The sequence below is a fragment of the Arachis stenosperma genome, chromosome 3 (genome assembly GCF_014773155.1).
Source record: "Arachis stenosperma cultivar V10309 chromosome 3, arast.V10309.gnm1.PFL2, whole genome shotgun sequence".
NCBI lineage: Eukaryota > Viridiplantae > Streptophyta > Magnoliopsida > Fabales > Fabaceae > Arachis > Arachis stenosperma.
In genome coordinates, this window is record NC_080379.1 from 157,440,566 (window position 1) to 157,461,317 (window position 20,752).

General features: G+C 30.5%; 2 protein-coding genes and 1 pseudogene across 2 annotated transcripts; all 3 read left to right on the top strand.

The window, feature by feature from the left end:
* The first annotated feature begins 1,289 nt into the window (after positions 1 to 1,289).
* Positions 1,290 to 2,294, top strand: LOC130967022 (F-box protein At3g56470-like). The gene has a single exon (XM_057891845.1). It carries the CDS (start codon positions 1,290 to 1,292, stop codon positions 2,292 to 2,294), a length of 1,005 nt encoding a protein of 334 aa, XP_057747828.1.
* Positions 2,295 to 18,008: 15,714 nt separating this feature from the next.
* Positions 18,009 to 18,786, top strand: LOC130967023 (auxin response factor 3-like; annotated as a pseudogene).
* Positions 18,787 to 19,576: 790 nt separating this feature from the next.
* Positions 19,577 to 20,064, top strand: LOC130967024 (pyruvate dehydrogenase E1 component subunit alpha-3, chloroplastic-like). Its single transcript, XM_057891846.1, has 2 exons — positions 19,577 to 19,802; positions 19,886 to 20,064. Exons 1-2 carry the CDS (start codon positions 19,577 to 19,579, stop codon positions 20,062 to 20,064), a joined length of 405 nt encoding a protein of 134 aa, XP_057747829.1.
* Positions 20,065 to 20,752: the final 688 nt, after the last annotated feature.

Consider the following 20,752-nt stretch of genomic DNA (forward strand, 5'->3'; position numbering starts at 1 on the left):
ACTAGAGTTCATGCTATAACTCAAATTATCGCCTCCCATTCACAGGTCGGAGGATAAGCAACGTTCTCCACTTCTAACTATGGTGTCTTATGGTTTTGTTATTGTTGTTTCGAATACAAGTAGTATGTGGAGAGGTTGGGGAATCAGAGGACCATTGAAGTTAATGTTTTCTCCCTCTTTAACCCAGAAATAATGTCGTTTTTGAATGTGACAGGGGGACAAATCGACCCATGTCCATTTCTTCTAATCTACGTTGGCATTTCACTCTGAACTAATTTTTAGATCAGTATCGATAAGTGTCATATCAGTTTTTTCGTCAACTATAGACGAAAAATATAAGAAAGGAGACGTAATAAGTTATTTTATGCATGAATAGAGACCGATGTAAATGATTTTTTTTATAAGAAGTTGCCTTATTCTAATATAAAATAGACAAAAACCACATTGGGTGTTTATTCTAAAATGATTCTAATTTACACTACTTGAGGGGATTGATTGAATTGTTCTTTTCCTTTCGGTTGGCCTTACGGCTCCATGTACCGGAGCACAATAGTGAATAAGTTTCTATGATTTTATATTAGAGTGCTTGAATCTTGGGTTTGAAATTAAAAACCACACGTAATCTCATACATTAGTAATGTAGTCGTTAAAATCTGCAAGTGAATAGTTTGAATTTTTAATACTTATTTAAATAGATAAGAGAATTAATATTTGATCAATAAAAATTAATTATTATGTAATTTTTTTTTTGGTTCAACTCATCTATAAAGCAGAATTTATCGTTTAGACTAATCCGAATTGATTATTATATCATGACAAATATGATTTGGAGTTAAATAAATTACGTCATATTAAAAAAATACTTATTAAGATTTAAAATAAAAAAATTTAAAATATTTTAGATAACAATGATATCAAATTTAAATTCTTTAGTTTTTCAAAATATATTTTTGATTCCTCATTTAACAAATTTTGGTTCTTATGTTTTATAAAAAAAAAATCCCATAATTTTGAAATTAAAATTGATTCATTTTAAAAATTAGATCCAACAAAATCCGATATGAACTTTTATGTTCGTTGTATTTTAAATTTGGATCGCAAACTAATACAGAATGAAATTGACTTATACTCTAACTATATCCTCTATAAAAGTAAATAAATGTCTTTCTCAAATCATCGTCACTGAATCAAAAAGTGAATAGTATAACAGAGAACCATGTATCCATTCTTTCGATCAACAAAATTTTGATGTTTCAGATTGCTTTCGAGATCGATCCATCCAAGTTAAAATGTCAGGAGGCGCTAGCGATCTTCCTCAGGATCTTCTGTCGCTCGTTGCGGATGAGCTAGGACTCATCGATCTTCTCAGCTTCCGTGCCGTTTGCAGGAATTGGCGCTCTGCTTCCACATGGTCCACAGCTGCGGTTGAATCCATGCACGGGTATCCATGGTTGCTCATCTATGGCGAAGACTCTCCTATCTGTATCTTGCAAAGCAGAGGCAACATGGGGATTACTTACAAACTCAGATTTGAGGAATTGGATGGAGCAATTTGCATGGCATCTATTGAAGGGTGGTTACTTCTATTCAATAAGGGGTCCATGTTTTTCTTCTGTCCTTTCTCCAGAACAAGAATCGATCTTCCAAACTATCATTTATCGGAGCTACCGGAATCATACGTGGCAACTTTTTCTTCTGCTCCTACTCGCCACGATTGCATTGTGGCTGTAGCCACCAAGAACAATGCTAAAAGTAGCAGCAAATTGGAGGTACGGTTGCTTTTCCGAGGCTATAAAGAATGGTTGGAGTATGAATATGAAACGTGTTCTGGTGAACTTGATATGGCTATTTATCACAATGGGGTTTTTCATATTTTTCATGATTCATCTAAATTACTCACATTTATTTCGGTTGATGGAGAGGTGACATGGAAAGTATATCTTCTGCTGACTGTTTCTAAAAGTACGGAATCTAAATGTGATGAATCGTGGTTAGCTGATAAGAAACCAGTTAAGTATATAACATGGAAGATGGAAAAAGTTTTACTGTCTTTTATCAATCGAATGAAGAACAATTTTGGATCAGATTCGTCTTCTATTACTTGGTCTATTTCTACATGTGGAACTAAATTTGGAGTACAAAATGATCCTACTCAGTGCGGCGTAATTTACAAAGAGAAGAAAGTATTCCCTCCTCTAGATCCACAAGAAGGATGTGATAGCCGCACCTGTAACTTGAAAGCAGTATGGATTCAACCTAGATACTTTCAAGTATCTCCTCATCAAACTTGGTGATTTAAAAATTATATTTTGATTTTTTTATTTTATTAGAAAATTTAGGATATAAAATTTAGAATTAATAGTTAAAATTTATAATTTAGGATGAAAAATAATTTTAATATTATTTGAAAAAAATTGAGTACATATTTAAATTTTTAATTATTTCATAATAGTTTTTTTGTGTTTATCTAAATGATTACACTATCTTAGGTTTGTTGACTTTGTTAAATTTGTAGGTTTACTTTTATGAATTTGAAATCAATTACTTTATTTCAATTTCAAATTATAATAAAGAAAATTTTAGGTGTTTATTGCATAGATTATAACTCTGAATAAATTAATGTTAATAGTTTTTAATATTTGAATTAAGTTTTATTTTTGTCTCAAATGCTTTATTTCAATCTCATTTTAATTTAATGTAATTTTTAAAAAAAATTACTTTTTTATTAACATTTTTAACTTTTAAGTACTACAACAATAATTAAAATAAAAAATAATAAAAATAGAACAATAAAAATAAGATATTTTATATATTAAAAATAAAATTAAAATTTAATTTAAATATTAAAAATTAAAATAATATTTTATATTTTTACTTTATAATTTTACTCTAATATACTATAGAAAAAGTGCTGAATACTATAACGAAAATAATCAGCCTATATTGTCCGTAACTAATTACCATTAGATTTAGTTACCATTGAATTTTTCAAGATTTTTATTTTAGAATAGAAAGAAGAGATAGAAATATTCTAGAAATTAGAAATAAAAAAATAATTTAAAATTTTTTTTTTGAATTATTTTACTCAATTTATGAATTGTTCAAAAAATTTGTTAATTTTGAATCACAAAATAAATAATTGTTATAGGTGATGAATTGATTTCTCATCGATATTATTCTATTTTTTGTTCGTCTACAATGATTGATAAATCTACAAATCTTAATTGTATTTTTTAAATGGTATTTTTTTTTTCTATTCGATTGTATTTTCTTACAAATTTAGGAAAGTATTCTGTAAATGTACGTATAAAAAAAATTATTTCATTTAGTTTCTTTATACCTACTATATATAGTTATTTCGGTTCTCTACTAGCAACTTTTAGCATAATCTCAGCTCTTTTTATTAGTATGAATAAGATACGACTTATTTAATTTTTAAATTGGAATTGAATTAAATATTTTCTAATACTACTATATATTCTTGAGTTCTGTATCATGTTAATTTCCAATTCTTACTTGATCATTGAGATTCGTGATCAATACATATTAATTAATATTTAGTTTAAGTATAATTGGAATTGAATTAAATATTTTCTAATACTACTAGATATTTTTGAGTTCTTTATCATGTTAATTTTCAATTCTTGCTTGATCATTGAGATTCGTGATCAATACATATTAATTAATATTTAGTTTAAGTATAAATGATATATATTACCGGGCGAAAGTATTATTATTATTATTATTATTATTATTGTTGTTGTTGTTGTTGTTGTTATGGGCTGAATAAACAAATTGACATAGACAAAAAAACTAATTCTCTCGTTTAACACAGGACGACTTTTACACAACAAAAGTATCACGAAAACTTGATCGAATTTTTCCATACAACAAAAGTATCACGAAAACTTGATCGAATTTTTCCATTACTTTGTTATTTTCGATGCATGTCTTCAAACATCTTCACTGTTTTGTTTGCTGGTGGTACTTTCACTGTCTTTCTGGCTAGCCACAAATTTCTCTTGAACCCACTCCCTTCCACCTCTGCTATGAATGACCTTTAAAACCCGAAAAATTGCTGTCATAGAAGAGGAAGAAGTCTGTCTGTCGCCGGTCTACATGAAGGCACCATAATTCTCGAATGACTATCGCAGTCAAAGCACAAAATACATGCCAGTTACAACAAGTCCATTATCTTTTATTTCAAATTATCCTCAAGGTGTACATTACAATTATATTTAAACAATTATTTATGTTACTTTTTATTAATTTATTCAAAAAATAATTAAACTTTAAAGTATATTGGTATAAAATATTAAAGATATAAAACTAAGAAAAATTTTATTTGTATAAGAATGAGTCTAATAAATAATTTTTCTATTTAATATATAATTAAGAGTATTTCTTTCTTTGCTAACGAGCCCTACGTAAAATTTTTTTGTCATAATATTTGAACAAAAAAAATGTTATTTTAAAAAAATTAATAATATATTTTTAATACAAAATAATAAATTTTAAATATTCTTTTAAATAATATATATTAACTAAAATAATATAATTATTTCAAATAATATATTTTAAATATAATAAAGTAACATATTTCAATAAGAAAATTATTAATAAAAAATTATATAAATATTTTTTTATGAATTTTGTTTCGCACAAAATAAAATTATTATATGTTTGTTTGCTTCTTACGTTGTATATATGTCTTTTAAATTAAATTTATATAATAACAATTTTTTTATTATTTACTTCATATTTAATGTTATAATTTTGTTTTACACAAAATAAAATTATATATATATATATATATGTGTGTGTATTAATTAAATTTATATAACACAACATTTTTTATTATTGTATTTATATTTAATATTATAATTTTATTTTACACAAAATAAAATTTATTTAAATTTTAATATTATATACATAATATATATTTAATATTATTTTTTAAAATTCTAATATATCTTTTTTTTAAATTTAGTACATGGATTTTCAACTTATTTTTTATATATTATTTATTTTAATTCTAAAGTCCAGTAATTTTTTTTGTTGTACAGACATGTTGTTTTTAATATTTAATTATATACTATTTTTTCTGTTTTGGACTTTAGCCTAATATCTGAAACTTATAAAAAAATCTAAAATTTATATAAAAAATGGTTAACCTGATTAACAGTTATTTTTTAAATCTAAATCATTCAAATAAAATATAATAAATGAAGAGTTCAAATTTAAGGAATTAACAAGGTGTGCAGTGTAACGACCCAATTCCCAGTAAGTCATGATCATACCAGAAATCAAGTGTCACCAACTTGTTCACATAAAACCTTTACTATGTATTATTAAGCCTGTAATCGGGTTAGCGTACTATCGAGTTTTGGATAAACTTTTATAAGAAAACTTGCAAGGACAACTAATTAAACATACACAAGCATAAGCATACAGGTACTGTCGTATATATATATATATATATATATATATATATATATATATATATATATATATATATATATATCCTGAGTTAGCATACAACCCTTCAGAAATACTACTATGTACAACCCAACACTCCGGGCCCTGGTCCATATAGAAAACCCCTAAACTGGCACCCGAATTAGCCTAGTCCACTATGTACACCCTACTCTCTCAGTGAGTCTGACCAAAAGTGAGAGATTAACACAAAGGCTAGGCTAACACAAAAAAAACTATCAAAAGGCACAACCGCAGCTCCCAGGACTCAGCTGTCATCGTCAGAGGAGATCACAACCACATCAGAACACTCCTCAGGATCCTCGTCCTCGTCATCGGAAATCTCTATAATCTCGGGAGGGACACTGGCACTCGTGCTACTGGTCTGACCAGCACTCGCCGGTCCACTAATAGAGGCGGTGAACGGCTCCTCAGAAGATGGCTCGGATGAAGATACTGAGATCTGCTCCACGGGGATGTCCTCCTTCGGTACAGGCTCTGAAAAATGCTCCTCCATGGGCTCAGGCTCAGGGTCCGCCTGATCCGCAGGCTGATTGGGATGCTGGTGAGGCACCGGCCCATCATGAAACGGGTGAAATGGAGCATCCGGGTGGAGCCACTGCAGTGGGAACTCATAGGGCATGTCGGGGTTAAACTGTGGAGTGTCAATCGGGTGATGGAAAGGATGATCACGCAGAATGTACATACGAGTCCTAATCTCCGCAGCTACTACATAAAACCTATGCTGTACAATGTCCTCGTATATATAGGGAGTGTCCATCTCATAAAATATAACTCCGGTCTCCATCTGAAGGGGAGGAAGAGAAGGGGTAAGAACTGGGGGGTTCTTAGTAGGGTCGAGGGTGGTTAGTTTAGTCAGGATTACCACAGTTCAAGTAATTCACAACGAAATATCTAGTCACCACAATTTAGAATAACATTAAAGAATGTATAAACACGAGAAGACAATCACAAATAATTTCACAATGTCAAGTAAAATGCAAATGCGCAACAAGAATGATGCATGTCTATTCCTAACGCAGGCCATGAGCTCATGTGTCGGTTGCCTACCCGCTCCCGACATTACCCGGGCACGAGTCCCAGATATGATTTTCCAGATGCATCAGTGTGCTTATAAGTTGTACGGCTAGGCCGCATACAGTGTGACTTTCCAAATCAATAAGCGTACATCTGGAAAATAGTTCTCAGTGTGTGGGCGTCCCCACTTTACATTTGGCACTAAGGCCCAAACAATGTCACCTCTGCTCTCCTATGGCAGTAATTTTTGAATAAAAATTCAAAATAGCATTTTCTTTTCAAAACTTAGTTTATAATAATAAACATAACCTCAGTCTTTTTATAAAAATATAATGGCATCCTTTAAAATAAAATTTCCAAACTAATATCTTGTCCTTCAATGAGACCGAAAACCTGTTTTATTTTTATCAAAATATTAACTTAAAAATTTATCCATTCTCGAGCTGACTAAACACAACTTCATCAAAATATCAATATATCAACAAAATTCAATATGAAATGCAATCAAATTTCAATAACACTCAATCCAAACATCAATTTACTTTCAAATATCATTTAGTCGATGAAAATTTATCAAAACCCTACCTTCGTACGTAATCGAAATACTCGAAACTCTAGAGAAACTTTCTGACCGTGCTGCTGAAGGGAAAAACGTCCGGAATCCTCCGTGCCTCCTAGAATTCCAGTTGGCTAAGCTCAAGGGGTAGGGGAGCTACGTCACCGTCAATTTCCACCGGACAAAAGTAACGCCAACACGTAGAGGAGGAAGATACGAACACTTTTACCGGATTAGATTTTTTATTGGAGTTGCGAATCGCAAGAAATCGAAGTTGGAAACTCACGGTTCCATGGTTTCGTTCTCTTCTCTCTCTCACGGTGTTTCTCTTTCTTTTTTTTTTCGTTCATTCGGTGATATGAAAGAGATGAATGTGATTAAAGGCTAAGGGTATTGAATGAGAATTTTGTGATACTAAAACTCATTAGGTGTCAAAGTGTTATATATATACAAGCCACGTTTCCTTTCTTTTTGTTTCTTAATTGACTTGTTCATGATTTAAAAGAAAGAATGGATTAGTGCTGAAGCATTTATTAAGAAAAAGGTTAGGTGTCATGAAAAAGGACATACCTCATTGGTTTTATATATATATATATATAAAAGAAAGAAGTAACTAATAATAATAATAATAATAATAATAATAATAATAACTATAAAAGATTAACTTAATTTTTGCCTATCAAAATAGTTTTTAATAAATAGTTCAAACTAATAAAATAAGTTATATTTAAATTAAACTTCAATAATCATAAAATTTTATTTAATTATCTTTGTTAAAAAAAATAGATTTCTTAAATACAAAATCTCAATATAATATAATAACTTATAAATAACTAATTACTTAATTTTCAAAAAAAATCCGAGATGTTATATGCAGCACTCCATACTTAACAAGAAACGTTTAAGGACGATGAGCCTATATTACCTCCCATGTTCCTTCCCTTTCAAACAAAAAAGAATGATTGAAGTTTTTCTATTTAGAATTGTGTTTAGATTAATTCCTATCATTTTGGCTAGATTATTCCTAACTGCATATTTACAATACCGACATGGTGATCAATTGGACCTTTGATTAATTAACATCTCATTTGTTTAATCTGGCAGTATTTACCAGCTGATTCTTTGACGGGTAAAAAAAAAGACTTATAGTCAGATTTTTTTTCAATAAATTCAATGATAAATTTAATTTTTTTATTTTTTTATAATATTTTAACATAATTAATAGTCAAATTCTAAATAAATAAAAATCAAATAGTAATTTTATTAAATATTAAGTGTATGTATAGAATAAAAAGTCAAATAAATAAGATACAACCAAATATAGTAGGACAAAACCCTAATTACTATGGATCCTGATCGCCGTTATCATCATCATACACTGGTCCTGCTGAGGTGGCGGCCTAGGCGATGATGTCGATGCCCCTCCACTAACGTCATTGCCACTTGCGCATCTGCTCGCGCTCATGGTACGCCGTCATATTACTGCATTCGCTAAATTTGCTCCCGCTCGTGCCTAAACTCCAGTTTGAGAGGTGGTTACTGCTAAGCTTATTGGTGAGATTCTGCACTTGCTCTCTCAAAGGGCTGGTGGTAGAGGTGGATGAAGCCTGATGTGGTGGTTGTTGGCGAAAAACGATCCTAGTCCGTAGATACGATTCTTGTACGACTTAGATGCGATCTCGTGGCAAACCATATCAAGATCAATAGCCAAATAAGTGGAGTTTTTATTATCCTCTCCAGAATGTTGGGTTGCGGCCTCCAATCTCTGCGTGTAGGACTCCGATGTAACACATGTTATGATTAGGACGACAATTAATTGAAGATGAATACATGTTAAACTTTATATCACATGACCTTAAGTCACATAATAATCCACAAATCGCTGATCATAAAATCTCTCCTTATTCTCCTTCAAGGTATGAGTATACTTGAAGGTCTCCACCATCGTCGCATCACGATCCAATGACTTAAACTATAAATATTGAAACAATATATTAAGTAATTGATGCAATATGATTTAAGAGATTTTAAGAATTTATAGATAAAGCAAATTAAAAATTATTATTTTTAGATATAGTATACATTTCATAACTATTAATACAACATTATTCATTTCATAACTATTATTTATTCAATACCAAAAAGGCTTTTGTTTTGAATTTCATCATTTAATTATATTCATTTTTTAAAATAATTTTAAGAGAATTTTATATAATTAAAAACCTTCTCCAAATATAATTTTTATTTATTATAAACTAAACAATAATTTATTTTAATGAAAATTTGACAAAATTTTTGCTTAATTCAGAGACCTTCTATTGAGATACTAGCATGTCTAAGATCCAATCTATTATGATTGGCTCTCTGTGCAAATGGGAGATTGTTGAAAATGAGTAATACGACCACAATTCAATCAATCACGACCACAAAATTTGACTATTTTTTATTTTGGTGTCTGAATTTTTTTTTAAATTATGCGAGAGAGACAAAAAAATTGTGAAAAAATAATAAAAATTCAAATTAAACAATCACAATTATCTTTAAATGTAGGTGTAGATAAGATAATATTTTTTTCTATTAAACAAATATCAAATAATTTTTTGATATTTGCTACAAAGTTGATATTTTATAATATTATAATAATTTTTTTAAAGAAAACAATATTATATGTATGTATAAACAAAATTAAATTAAACAAAACAATAAAAAGTAAATAAAAGTTATATATTATAAAAAAATATTAAATACTAATAATCTCATTTATATTTAAAAAGTTAAACTTAACTTTAGGCAATTAAATAATTAAATTTATTATTGTTATTATTAATATTTATTTTAAATTTATATAATATAATAATTTTTATTGTTGTATTAATATCTAATAATATAAATGATTCTTACACATAATTTTTTTTGAAGTGTAGGGGCAAATAAATTATTATAATGGGGGCAATTCTCTACACATATATATACTTGTTATTAGTTTTTTGAAAGTTCAATGGGACAATTGCCCCCACATCCCTACACATAAATTTCGTCCATATTCTTTCCATCTTTCCAACTCTTGGTTAATCATTAGAATATGATTTAATTGTCAAACTCTAACTTGTTATTATTATTATAATGAACTGTGAATGACTTAAGAAACTCATTTCTTCATTCATTCAATCACTTTGGCCAATGTTTTATTCATCTCAGTCATTATAATCATAGAGCTCAAACTCTTTATTGAGAGTTGACGGATTCTTTATCGAGTAGTCATTAATTCTATAAGTATTTAAATCATACCCAATGTCCATTCAACTAGCACCCTAAGGCATTAGGTGTCCGAAATCAAAGTATAATAAATACATTATCAATCACTATGATAGTCTCAAGCCAAAGGAACTCTATTATTATGTTCATTTTGAAAATATCCTATTGACAAATATGCAGTAATTATAATCATTAGAAATTTTCAAAGTGAGTCAATTCAATGGTCATATCTCTATATGCACCTTTATATATCTAATTTAATAAATGACATCTATTAATCTTCATCCAATAAAGACCATTATATATATATATATATATATATATATATATATATATATATATATATATTGATCTTTTTGGATTATAATGCCCTTTTTAATAATCCTATGACCAAGAATAATTTAGCTTAAATTATAAAAGATTTATCTCTCAATATTATGATCACTATCACAATGATAAATCTCTAAATTTAATCAAGAATCTTATTATATTAACATTTTAATATAATAACAATAACAAATTATTTGACACATAATTGATTAGATTATGGTCATACTATTTATTTCCAACACCTTCAACTAAAAAAATTATCAAATTTTTACATAGAAAACAATTGCAAGCAACAACAATGCTCCTCCTCTAATAAATCGAATCTATTTCATTTAATTTACTACTATTTTAGTTAAATAGAATCTATTTCATTCGATTTATATGAAATGTACTTAAATCAAACTTAATAGCTTTAATTTACATAGAGTGAAAATAAAAATCAGACATATATATATAAGGTACTTGGTTTTAGGATATATTCATATAATATTGATATCCATTTTATTTGTCTAAGTAAATTACCCAATTATTTATGTGCTTATAAAATGTAATTATTTTTTAACATAGTGATATATAATTAAATGCATGTGTCTCATATCTTACATTTTTCAACGTATGATGAAAATTACAATTTCGTATGTTTAATTTGAGCTCAAAGGTTACATTTTGACATTTTGCAAACTGAGTGCTCTACAATTTTAGATCAAAAATATAATTTGTATATTAAAATTAGTTATTAAAATCAAACACCAACATATATTTTATATTGATGATTAACTTTAATAATTAATTTTAGTGTACATATAGCACTATGTATTTTAGATACTTTTCCAATATGCCAAATTTTGTGCACAATCTCACTACAAAATTTTCAAATTGAAGAAACATTTAAAAAGTGTTGTCTAAAGACTGGCCAAATGTTGCTTTTGATCTATGGCAACACTTTTAGACCTAAAGCAACGTTTTTGGGTGACGTTGCATATGTAGCCGTTGCCTTAGATCAAGGCAACACTTTTTTGTTTCAAAATCAACGCTTTTGAGAGCAACACTTGGTAAGTGTTGCCTTTGATTGAAAAATAACAACACTTCAAAGGTGTATTTGAGACAACACTTTTACAGTGTTGTCTCTTCTCTCGTATTTTGGTCACTACTAAAAAGTGTTGCCTATTTGCAATAAAATGCAACTCTTTTACGTGTTGCTTATAAGTTGAAATTTGCGATCTTTTGAAGTATTGCCTATTAGTTTTGAATATGCAACCCTTTAAAGTATTGCCTTTTTTTTTGGACATGCAACCTATACAAGTGCTGCCTTTTCTTTTGGATATGCAACCTATACAAGTGTTACTTTTTCTTTTGGATATGCAACCATACAAGTGTTGTCTAATATTCAAAATATGCAACTAATAAAAGAGTTGCCTTTTGATAAAAATAAAAATTATTTTTGTAATAAAAATACAAAAAAATAAAATTTACAATAAAATTTTTTGTTCATATATGTGTAATTATTTTAATTAATAAATAAATTTGTGCACAATAAAAAAATTATAAAAAAGACAAAACAACTAATAATAAAATTCTAATTAAAATAGATATTAAAAAGTTCAATTAGTATTTCAAATACATGTTCATCAATAATTCTCAACAAAATAATAAAATTCTTGTCTAACAATAATTGTCATAACAAAATAGTAATTAATATTTATCAAAAGGATGTCAATCTACTTGCATATTTTATATCTATGCTTGACTTGTCTCGTATGCTAAATCTGCAAATAATACACAACAAAAAATAAGCAACTTATCATTAAAATTGAAAAATTATAATAAAAATTTCTTTATGATATTAAATACTATAGATATAAAAGCAATAAATAGGTCTAAAAAACTCCTTGAGTGAAGGGTAACAAGACCTCACCTCTGGTGATGTTTCTTATATATGAATATTAAATTCTGTATTCCCCTTAACAAATATATATAGTGGTTGTTTGAGCGTCATTATTTTAATAAAAAAATCTTTTATTTTTTAGTGTGTTTGGCAAATTTTTAGTAGTAAAAGTAAAAACACTAAAAAATCAGAAAAATATTTTTTTTGAGAAGCTGTAATTTACATCTTTTTTTAAAAGATCTTTTTTCCTTAAAAAAATATTTTTCATATAATAAATAAACAAAAAGTACTTTTATATTATTATACCCAAACATAATTGATAGATAAAAATATCTTTTTACATGAGATACTCAAACATAAAATTACTTTTACTTTTCCATAAGATCTTTTAAAAAAAGATAACTAAAAAAAAGATCTTTTTTTAGAAGCTCACCCAAACAAGCTCATATTCACGAGCAGTGCTTTTTGTAGTTTTTCTAATAGAATATTTGTTAAAGTAAAACTAGCAAGTCACCATCTTAATTCTTATAAATATATGATTTCTTATCATTCAGGACCAAATCCGGCAACTTTTCTTGCTACCTCATTAAAAAGTGGTTTTAGAAGTTTTCCGAAATTTGTTATCGAAATTGCATGAAACTTTGAAATAGATACTTGAACTACTTTAATCCAACAACAAAAATTGTAATTTCTTCTGTGTAAACTACCACTTCTACTAACTCTGCTGGTAGCCTAGCTAGCAAAAAACAAGAGGAAATCCTAATCTAGTAGCATTGAATCCAAAGGAAAATACATTTATTGAAAGAAACTGGGAATCTTAATATTGAATTTTGTGCTTGATCTCTAATAAGTAGAATGAGTGTTTTGTTATATAGCAGAATCTGTGACAAACACAAAGCTCTTGAACAATTGATTCTATCATATTCAGCATATATTAATCAAACCAATTGATTCTATCATATACCTCAGAAATACACATATATATGATATAGTCAAGGAAAAAAGCTAGATGCAGATCTTACAAATTTATATCATATCAGAGTCCAAACAGAACAGTTCTATTCTTTGGAAAACCATAACTGAGGACATATTAGAGGATAGTTTTGAACTGTTATCTTCTCCAACTTCGTCTTCAGGTTCATCAAATGGATAGAAGTAAGGCTTAGGAGACATTTTTAGTAAGTCTTCATCTTGTACTAGCATCTCCACAACTCTCAAATGGATAGAAGTAAGGCTTAGGAGGCATTTTTAGTTGACTATCACTATAGACAAGTCCACTCACTAGTCATCACCATTAATTTGTTCATGCATTATCACTCTTTTATGAATCACATACACACACATACACATCAAGATAGCCAGGTAATAATACTCGGACTCATTCATATAAAAGAGGATGTTTCATATATAATTTTTGTGCAACTTATTTTAAATTCAGCTACAATAATCAACCATAAGCTTCATGTATTTTTATCATTCAAAACTACAACTAAGTAGAGTCATCTTTTTAAATAAAAAACTAAGGCAATAGATTAAGAGAACCTGCAAGGTCAAGATGTGTCCGAGTAAGCTTAAGCCAATCCATTTGACTATATCCTTTTTTAAAAGGAACTTTGATCCGAGCTGCCGGTTTTGCAACAGGACTCTTCAGTTGTGGAGACCTCTGAATCGAATTCATCCCATCACTCATAACTGATTTCTTGTTCAATTCATTCAGCTGACATGAAGTCACACTGGTTATGGTGAAAGACAAAAAATCATCTTTGTCTTCCTTTATAGAGTCTACATTATTTGCAAAACTATCCTTCCACAAGAAACCACCATCTTGATTACTACTAGTAGTGGGAGAACTTGAGGATTCTTCTTTTATGGAAATATCAGCAATATCCGAAGCAAGTTTCTTTGTTTTAACACCCTTTCTTTGTTTCAACACCCTCCTGCAAATTAACCTATAAATCCAAGGCATCAATAAATAAAGTAATAAATAATTTAAAGTAATAAACATAATTAAATATATGCCCTATTAACGGATAAGATTATCTTCTTATTTAATTAAATATTAGATATTACTTTTCTGAAATTAGCGTGATTCTTTTGAAAATTTATACAACCTGTATCATCCACACATAATAAAGGTATATGCCATATTGTTTACTATAAAATTATTTTATTCACCACATGCATATCGATCACAAAAGCTGAGAAGTGAAGGCAAATTTGATGATTTCGGGGAAAATAAAAGTCTGTAATTAATAACAAAAAAACTGAAACCAAAATAAAGCATGTGCAAAACCCAAGTGGATCACATCAATTAATGGCTAATAATAAAAGGACCGAACTCAACCTCATGATAACAAAAAAGTAACTCATGCCATGGAACACATTTTTTAGTGTTGGTATATCTTACGGGGTTTTTGTTACATAAAAAAGTACAAAAGAATAACATAAACATATAAAAGTAAATAAGTATAAAATAGAAATATCTTACAACACTACAAAAAAAGCGGAACTTAGCAGCGGAAAATTGCCCGTGTTTTTGCCAAATCGCCACAAATTGATTGAGTGACTGCGGTTCTTGTAGCGGGTTTATCTCCGTGAAAGATCGGTCAGGATAGCTGCGGTTCTGTGTGTCAAACGCTGCCAATTACATACTACTCAAAAATTGTTTTCATAATCGAAATTAGAGGAAAGGGGGCAAACCTAAAAGGGGGCAAAGCGCCAATCACCATCAGCTGCAGCCGCTACATCATTTCTCGTCATGGATCTGCTCAAGCTGCCGCATAGCTCCCGTGCGCGAATGGAAGGTGGAGAGGCACGTCCGCTATTCGTCCCTCTGCCGTGCACATCCCGGTGTCGCCGCGTGGCTTCCCAACCGCCCCGATGTCGTCGTCCTCAACCTTCCCCTTTGCCCTGCTGTGCGCCGCTCGAACGTACCCTCTTCCCGCTTCCTGTTTTGCTTTCTCCCCCTTTTCTTTATCTTTCAATTTCATCTTTTGTCCTCGTACCTTTGTTTGAATTGAATCATTTTGATTGTTGATCGAATCTCTTTGCACCAATTTAGTTTAATTGGTTGTTCCCAATTCAGTTGCTATTTTGGTTCGAACCCTAGTCCTAATTTAAGATATGCATCTTGGTCTTTCAGTGTAACTATCTCAGATTTTGTTATTGTTGTTGAGTTCCCTTGTGCTTCTTTGTGAATCCTGAAATTTCTATGGTTATATATTGGCTTAATTCTTTTGGCTGTTTAGGAGTGAATTGAGAGAGCATTTTTTGGATCAAGAACTGCAAAGCTACAAGAGAAGAGTGATGAAATGATAGCTTATTTGGATCTCCAATACTATTTATGTAGTTTTGTTATAGATCATGTTAGTTCTCTGATAACCATTCCTTGATGAGAAGGTTGCCAATTGCATAAGATTCTCATCATTGTTGGGTTTTGGACACTGGTAGATGTATTAATAGCTTAGAAGTTAGGTGAAAATAATTACACCCTCACAAGATGTATAAAATAATAAGTCAATCTTATTTATTCCATACTCAATAAAAAGGGCAATTGAACTTGAACTTGAACTTGAACTACAGCTTCTTGCTTCTTTTTCTTTTTAATTTATACTCATCATTAATCAGAATCTAGTTAAACTCAATCATCATGTTCCAAATAGTTATCAAGTTATAAACATACTTTGAAAGAGCATTTTTTCCTAAAATATGGTTCAATTATCTACTGTTTGGTCTAATTGTGCCACAATTTTTTATTGATAACTATTTTTTGATTCATGGATGAATTATGATGAATAAATAACACTCATGTTTCTATATAATGTTGATAATGACAGCAAAAAACTCGAGTGTTGTTGACAAATGTTGCACATGTTTATTTGAAGCATCTTAATTTATCCAAGCACACCAAGAAGCTTTCTCTAGCAAGCAGAGCTATTTTGCTATCTGGTCCTGGAGGTATATAAATTGCAAATAATTATTCTTGTCTTGAAAACAAAGATGGCTTTCAGTTCTGTTTTGCTAATTACATTTACATTGAATGTTTGAAGAACTATAACAGCAAATTTTGATAACTAAATTAAGTAGTTAGCATTTCAATAAATTTTGATACTTTCATTTTGGGTGTTTCCAAGTATAAAACTATCCTCCATGTTATCTATTTATCCCTTTGATTCACTTATTTCTAGTTCTATATTGTTTAGTTTGCCAACTCATACATTATATTGTAATATTAGTCAGTAAGTAAATTAACCCTTTTTGGTTCAATAGTAAATCTGAGACCAAACCTATATAAATTACCTATATTATTGAAAGTGATCATGCATGATTACTAATTACAAAGCACAATCCAGTGTGTAGTGCCTAGTGGTAGCTAGAAGCCTTAATAAGCATCTAAGATTGAAGCTAGCTAGATCCAGTTCTACTTTATTATATATTTGAAGTGACTTAGGAGCAGTGGTGCACAGATCTAAGACACAATGAAATCAATTAGAGCAAAAAAGATCTCACATTTTGCTTCAATGATATGGACTATGGAGTCACTTACATGCAATATAGGGTCACTGACCCCTTAATTTAGGCATGTGCCCACTTGCGAAAATTGTAATTATACTCTATGGGGCTCAATATATATATATATATATATTGCAATACATTTATTTATTTTGAGATACCCTGCTGATGTTTTCATTCAACCAGAAAGGTTGGACCTATATATGATCACAAATTACTTATTTTATAAAGACAACCATGCTGAATTGTGTTTAGTTTAGAGAAGGCAAAGCATGTTTTGTGGGCTACATTGAATATTTAAATTTATTTTGATTTGACATAATGTATTTCAGTTTTTACCGGCTTGATGAATCATTTCTTTGTAGACTATGGTGATTGGTTACTCTCTAGGTGTTGGACCTATTCCTTGCTAGTTTTCCTCAATGAAAAGTGGAGGAGTTCAACCTTTTATTTTCATGGATTTAATAAGCAGTTGTGTGATTCTTTCTCTTTCGAAGTTTTAGTTTGGCTTCTGTTGAAAATTTCATGAAATGTTTGTTCTTTTTCTGAGCAGGCAGAGGAAGGCAGTGATGAAGTCTATTGCCAGGTCTTGTTGGTTCCTGAAAGTGAGGTGAGATTTATACACGACTATGAATTCTGAATTATGAATTTAGGATATTTATATCTTAATTTGTTTTAGTTTAGATTTGAAGAAGAAATTGAGAAACATACTTCAAATTCTCTCAACATTTTAGTACTACTTAGTGCCTAGACCTTAGAGGTCAATTAAAAGTAAGATTGACTAAGCTTTTCTTAATTTAGCTGCGTGTCATGTTTCTGGGAAACCAAATAACACAAAAAGTACACAACGGTACCTGTGTATTTGTCTATGTTACCTAGCTCTTCAACTTTACTTTCTAACTGGTAAAAGAGAAGTACAAAGTTTCTTGTTAGAAGAGTGAAAAGGAAAGGAAAGATATGTGTTTACTATTAAATGAAGCGCCTCTATTAGTTGATGCTGACGGTGAAGAAGATGATACTGAAGCTGTGGTGAAGTCAACAACACCCCATATGTTTTGCAAGACTCTTACTGCTTCTTACACTAGCACTCATGGTGGATTTTCTGTGCCTCGTTGAGCAGCTGAAGATTGCTTTCCTCCTCTGGTAAATTATGAACTTTGAGGCACTCCTTTCTCCTTGTCAAAGAGAACTGTTCAAATAATGTATCCTACTTTTATATGCTGCAGTCAAGTCTGATCCTCTAAATGTTCTGTTGATGTGGTGAAGTTAGCAGATCTAAGACTTTTGTTCTTTCATTATCTTTATAACAATTTGAAATTATGTTTTATTGCTCACTTTAGGATTACAGTCAACAGAGGCCTTCACAAGAGCTTGTGGCGAAGGATTTGCATGGCCTTGAATGGAGGTTTAGACATATATACAGAGGTATCTCATTCATTACCATTCTTATGTGTCTGCATGCGCGGAGTAATCATTTCTTGTCTTTTTATGAGCAGGGCAGCCACGGAGACATTTGCTCACAACTGGATGGAGTGCATTTGTGAACAAGAAGAAGCTTGTGTCTGGAGATGCTGTGTTATTCCTTAGGGGTGATGATGGAGAATTAAGACTAGGGATTCGTAGGGCTGCTCAGTTGAAGAATGGTTTGACAACTCTTTTACTTAGAGATAGTTTCCTTTCCAGTTTCTTGATGGCTTCAGTACAATTTATGTTGTGTATAAAGCAAGAATGGTGAACATGAACAGTCGAGTGACTCTTACTTATCATCCCTCTTTCAGATAAAGCCTCTGATAGCTTTGTAAACACAAGTATAGAAAAATCAGCAGAGTTTTCATATGAAGAACTGGCCCATGCCACAAGTAACTTCAATTTGGCTAACAAAATTGGTCAAGGCGGTTTAAAACTGTGCAATTTTTTTTTAAAAACCTCACAGTTTTGCGGCGGTTTTAAAACCGCCACAATTTTTTTAAATCCACTGACCAAATAGCGGCGGTTTTAAAACCGCTGCAAAATCAATTATCTAATTTGCAGCGGTTGTGCCAGCGGTTTCTTAGAACCGCCGCTAAATCATATAACCACCTCCTAATAGGTGACGCTTAACGAACCGCTGGAATTCTGTTTCGCGGCGGCTTAAAACCGCTACAAATCACTCCAAAAAGCGCCGCAATTTCCCGTTTCCTTTGTAGTGCAGGTCATGTCGCAACAATTTGCTATATATGCATAATTTACACTTAATGTTCACCAAAGATCCGCAAATATTTTGTTATCAATCTCCTTCAAGAGAAAAAAAAAACAGAGATTAGTGTAACCCAAATAAATAAATAAAATACTTTAGCTTGAAGGCATATTAATTTAATTTGGTCCAATTTGAGAAATTACTTTTTTTCTTTTTCTGATAATCCAAGAGGAAAATTGCTTCAAAACATGTACACTATACTCATCTATGAAGCTTTGCATTAACTAGAATAAAACTATTTTAAGACGTTACCTGAAACAGAGATGAGAATAATTTGTGGGCTATTGGGATGTCACATCTGAGGGCAACTTCAGATCCTGAGATATGGAAGAAAGGACCAGCATTTGGAATGGCAGGGGTTCATGTAGATGGAATGGATGTTTTGAAGGTCAGGGAAGTCGCAAAGGAGGCAATTGAAAGAGCCAGAAGAGGAGAAGGACCAACTTTGGTGGAATGTGAGACCTATAGATTTAGAGGTCACTCATTGGCTGATCTTGATGAGCTTAGTGATCCTGGTAAGCAATTCCATTATGTATTTCTGATGGTATCTTAATAGCATTCAACCCATGTTTATCATGATATGTTTATGCTTTGGCAGCTGAGAAGGCACGCTATACTGCTAGGGATCCGATATCTACATTGAAAAAATACATGATTGAGAACAAATTAGCAAATGAACAAGAATTGAAGAGCATAGAGAAAAAGATTGATGAGATCCTTGATGATGCTGTTGAGTATTCAGATGAGACAATTAAAGGAAGGAGTTGGTCACATTAACATGACCTTCATCAGTAACTCAAAGCGTACAAGAAGCAGCCGTTATAGATTAGGAGCCATTGTTCACTTACCTTGCCATCAAAAACACGTCGGAGAAGCTGTAAGCAGTGCTTTCAGGGTCAAGGAAAGCAGAGGTCACTACTCAACTAATTATTTGCTTAATAATAATTAATTGAAAAAATCTACGAAGCCAACTACAACATAAACCAACTCAAACATATTTCCTTTTTTTTTAATAACAGATTTTCTATTTTTCAACTATTTAACTCTAGTTAGCTACTTTTTTAGTTAGTTTTCTAGTAGAACCATTAATTAATTACACATCATCTTAATCTAATCATGATCATCAACCAGTATTAGGGAATACGAAGCATTACCCTCCATCACCTAAGGACGAAATATGGCAATTGGTAAACATATCAAAAGATGGTCACGTGCATGAGCGCCTCTCTCGTGAACTTCAAATCAAAACTGTTGAGGATCTCTTGAATTACAAGAAGCATATTAGTTGTAGGATTTGAATTAGTAGTATGTTTATGAGAATTACAATCTGAGTTGAAAAATTTTGCAGAAGGAAATTTATTTCTATGGAAAACAACATCCCTAGATACATATCTTTCCATCAGCAGCCATATACTTATAACCATTTTGATTAATAGAATATCCCATAAAAATGCAAGGTTGAGAT

Excerpts from the sequence above, each read along its gene's own strand:
- LOC130967022 (XM_057891845.1), top strand. The coding sequence starts at position 1,290 with ATGTCAGGAGGCGCTAGCGATCTTCCTCAGGATCTTCTGTCGCTCGTT.
- LOC130967024 (XM_057891846.1), top strand. The coding sequence starts at position 19,577 with ATGTCACATCTGAGGGCAACTTCAGATCCTGAGATATGGAAGAAAGGA. Across the intron at positions 19,803-19,885 it reads TGATGAGCTTAGTGATCCTG|CTGAGAAGGCACGCTATACT; the intron begins GTAAGCAATTCC and ends ATGCTTTGGCAG.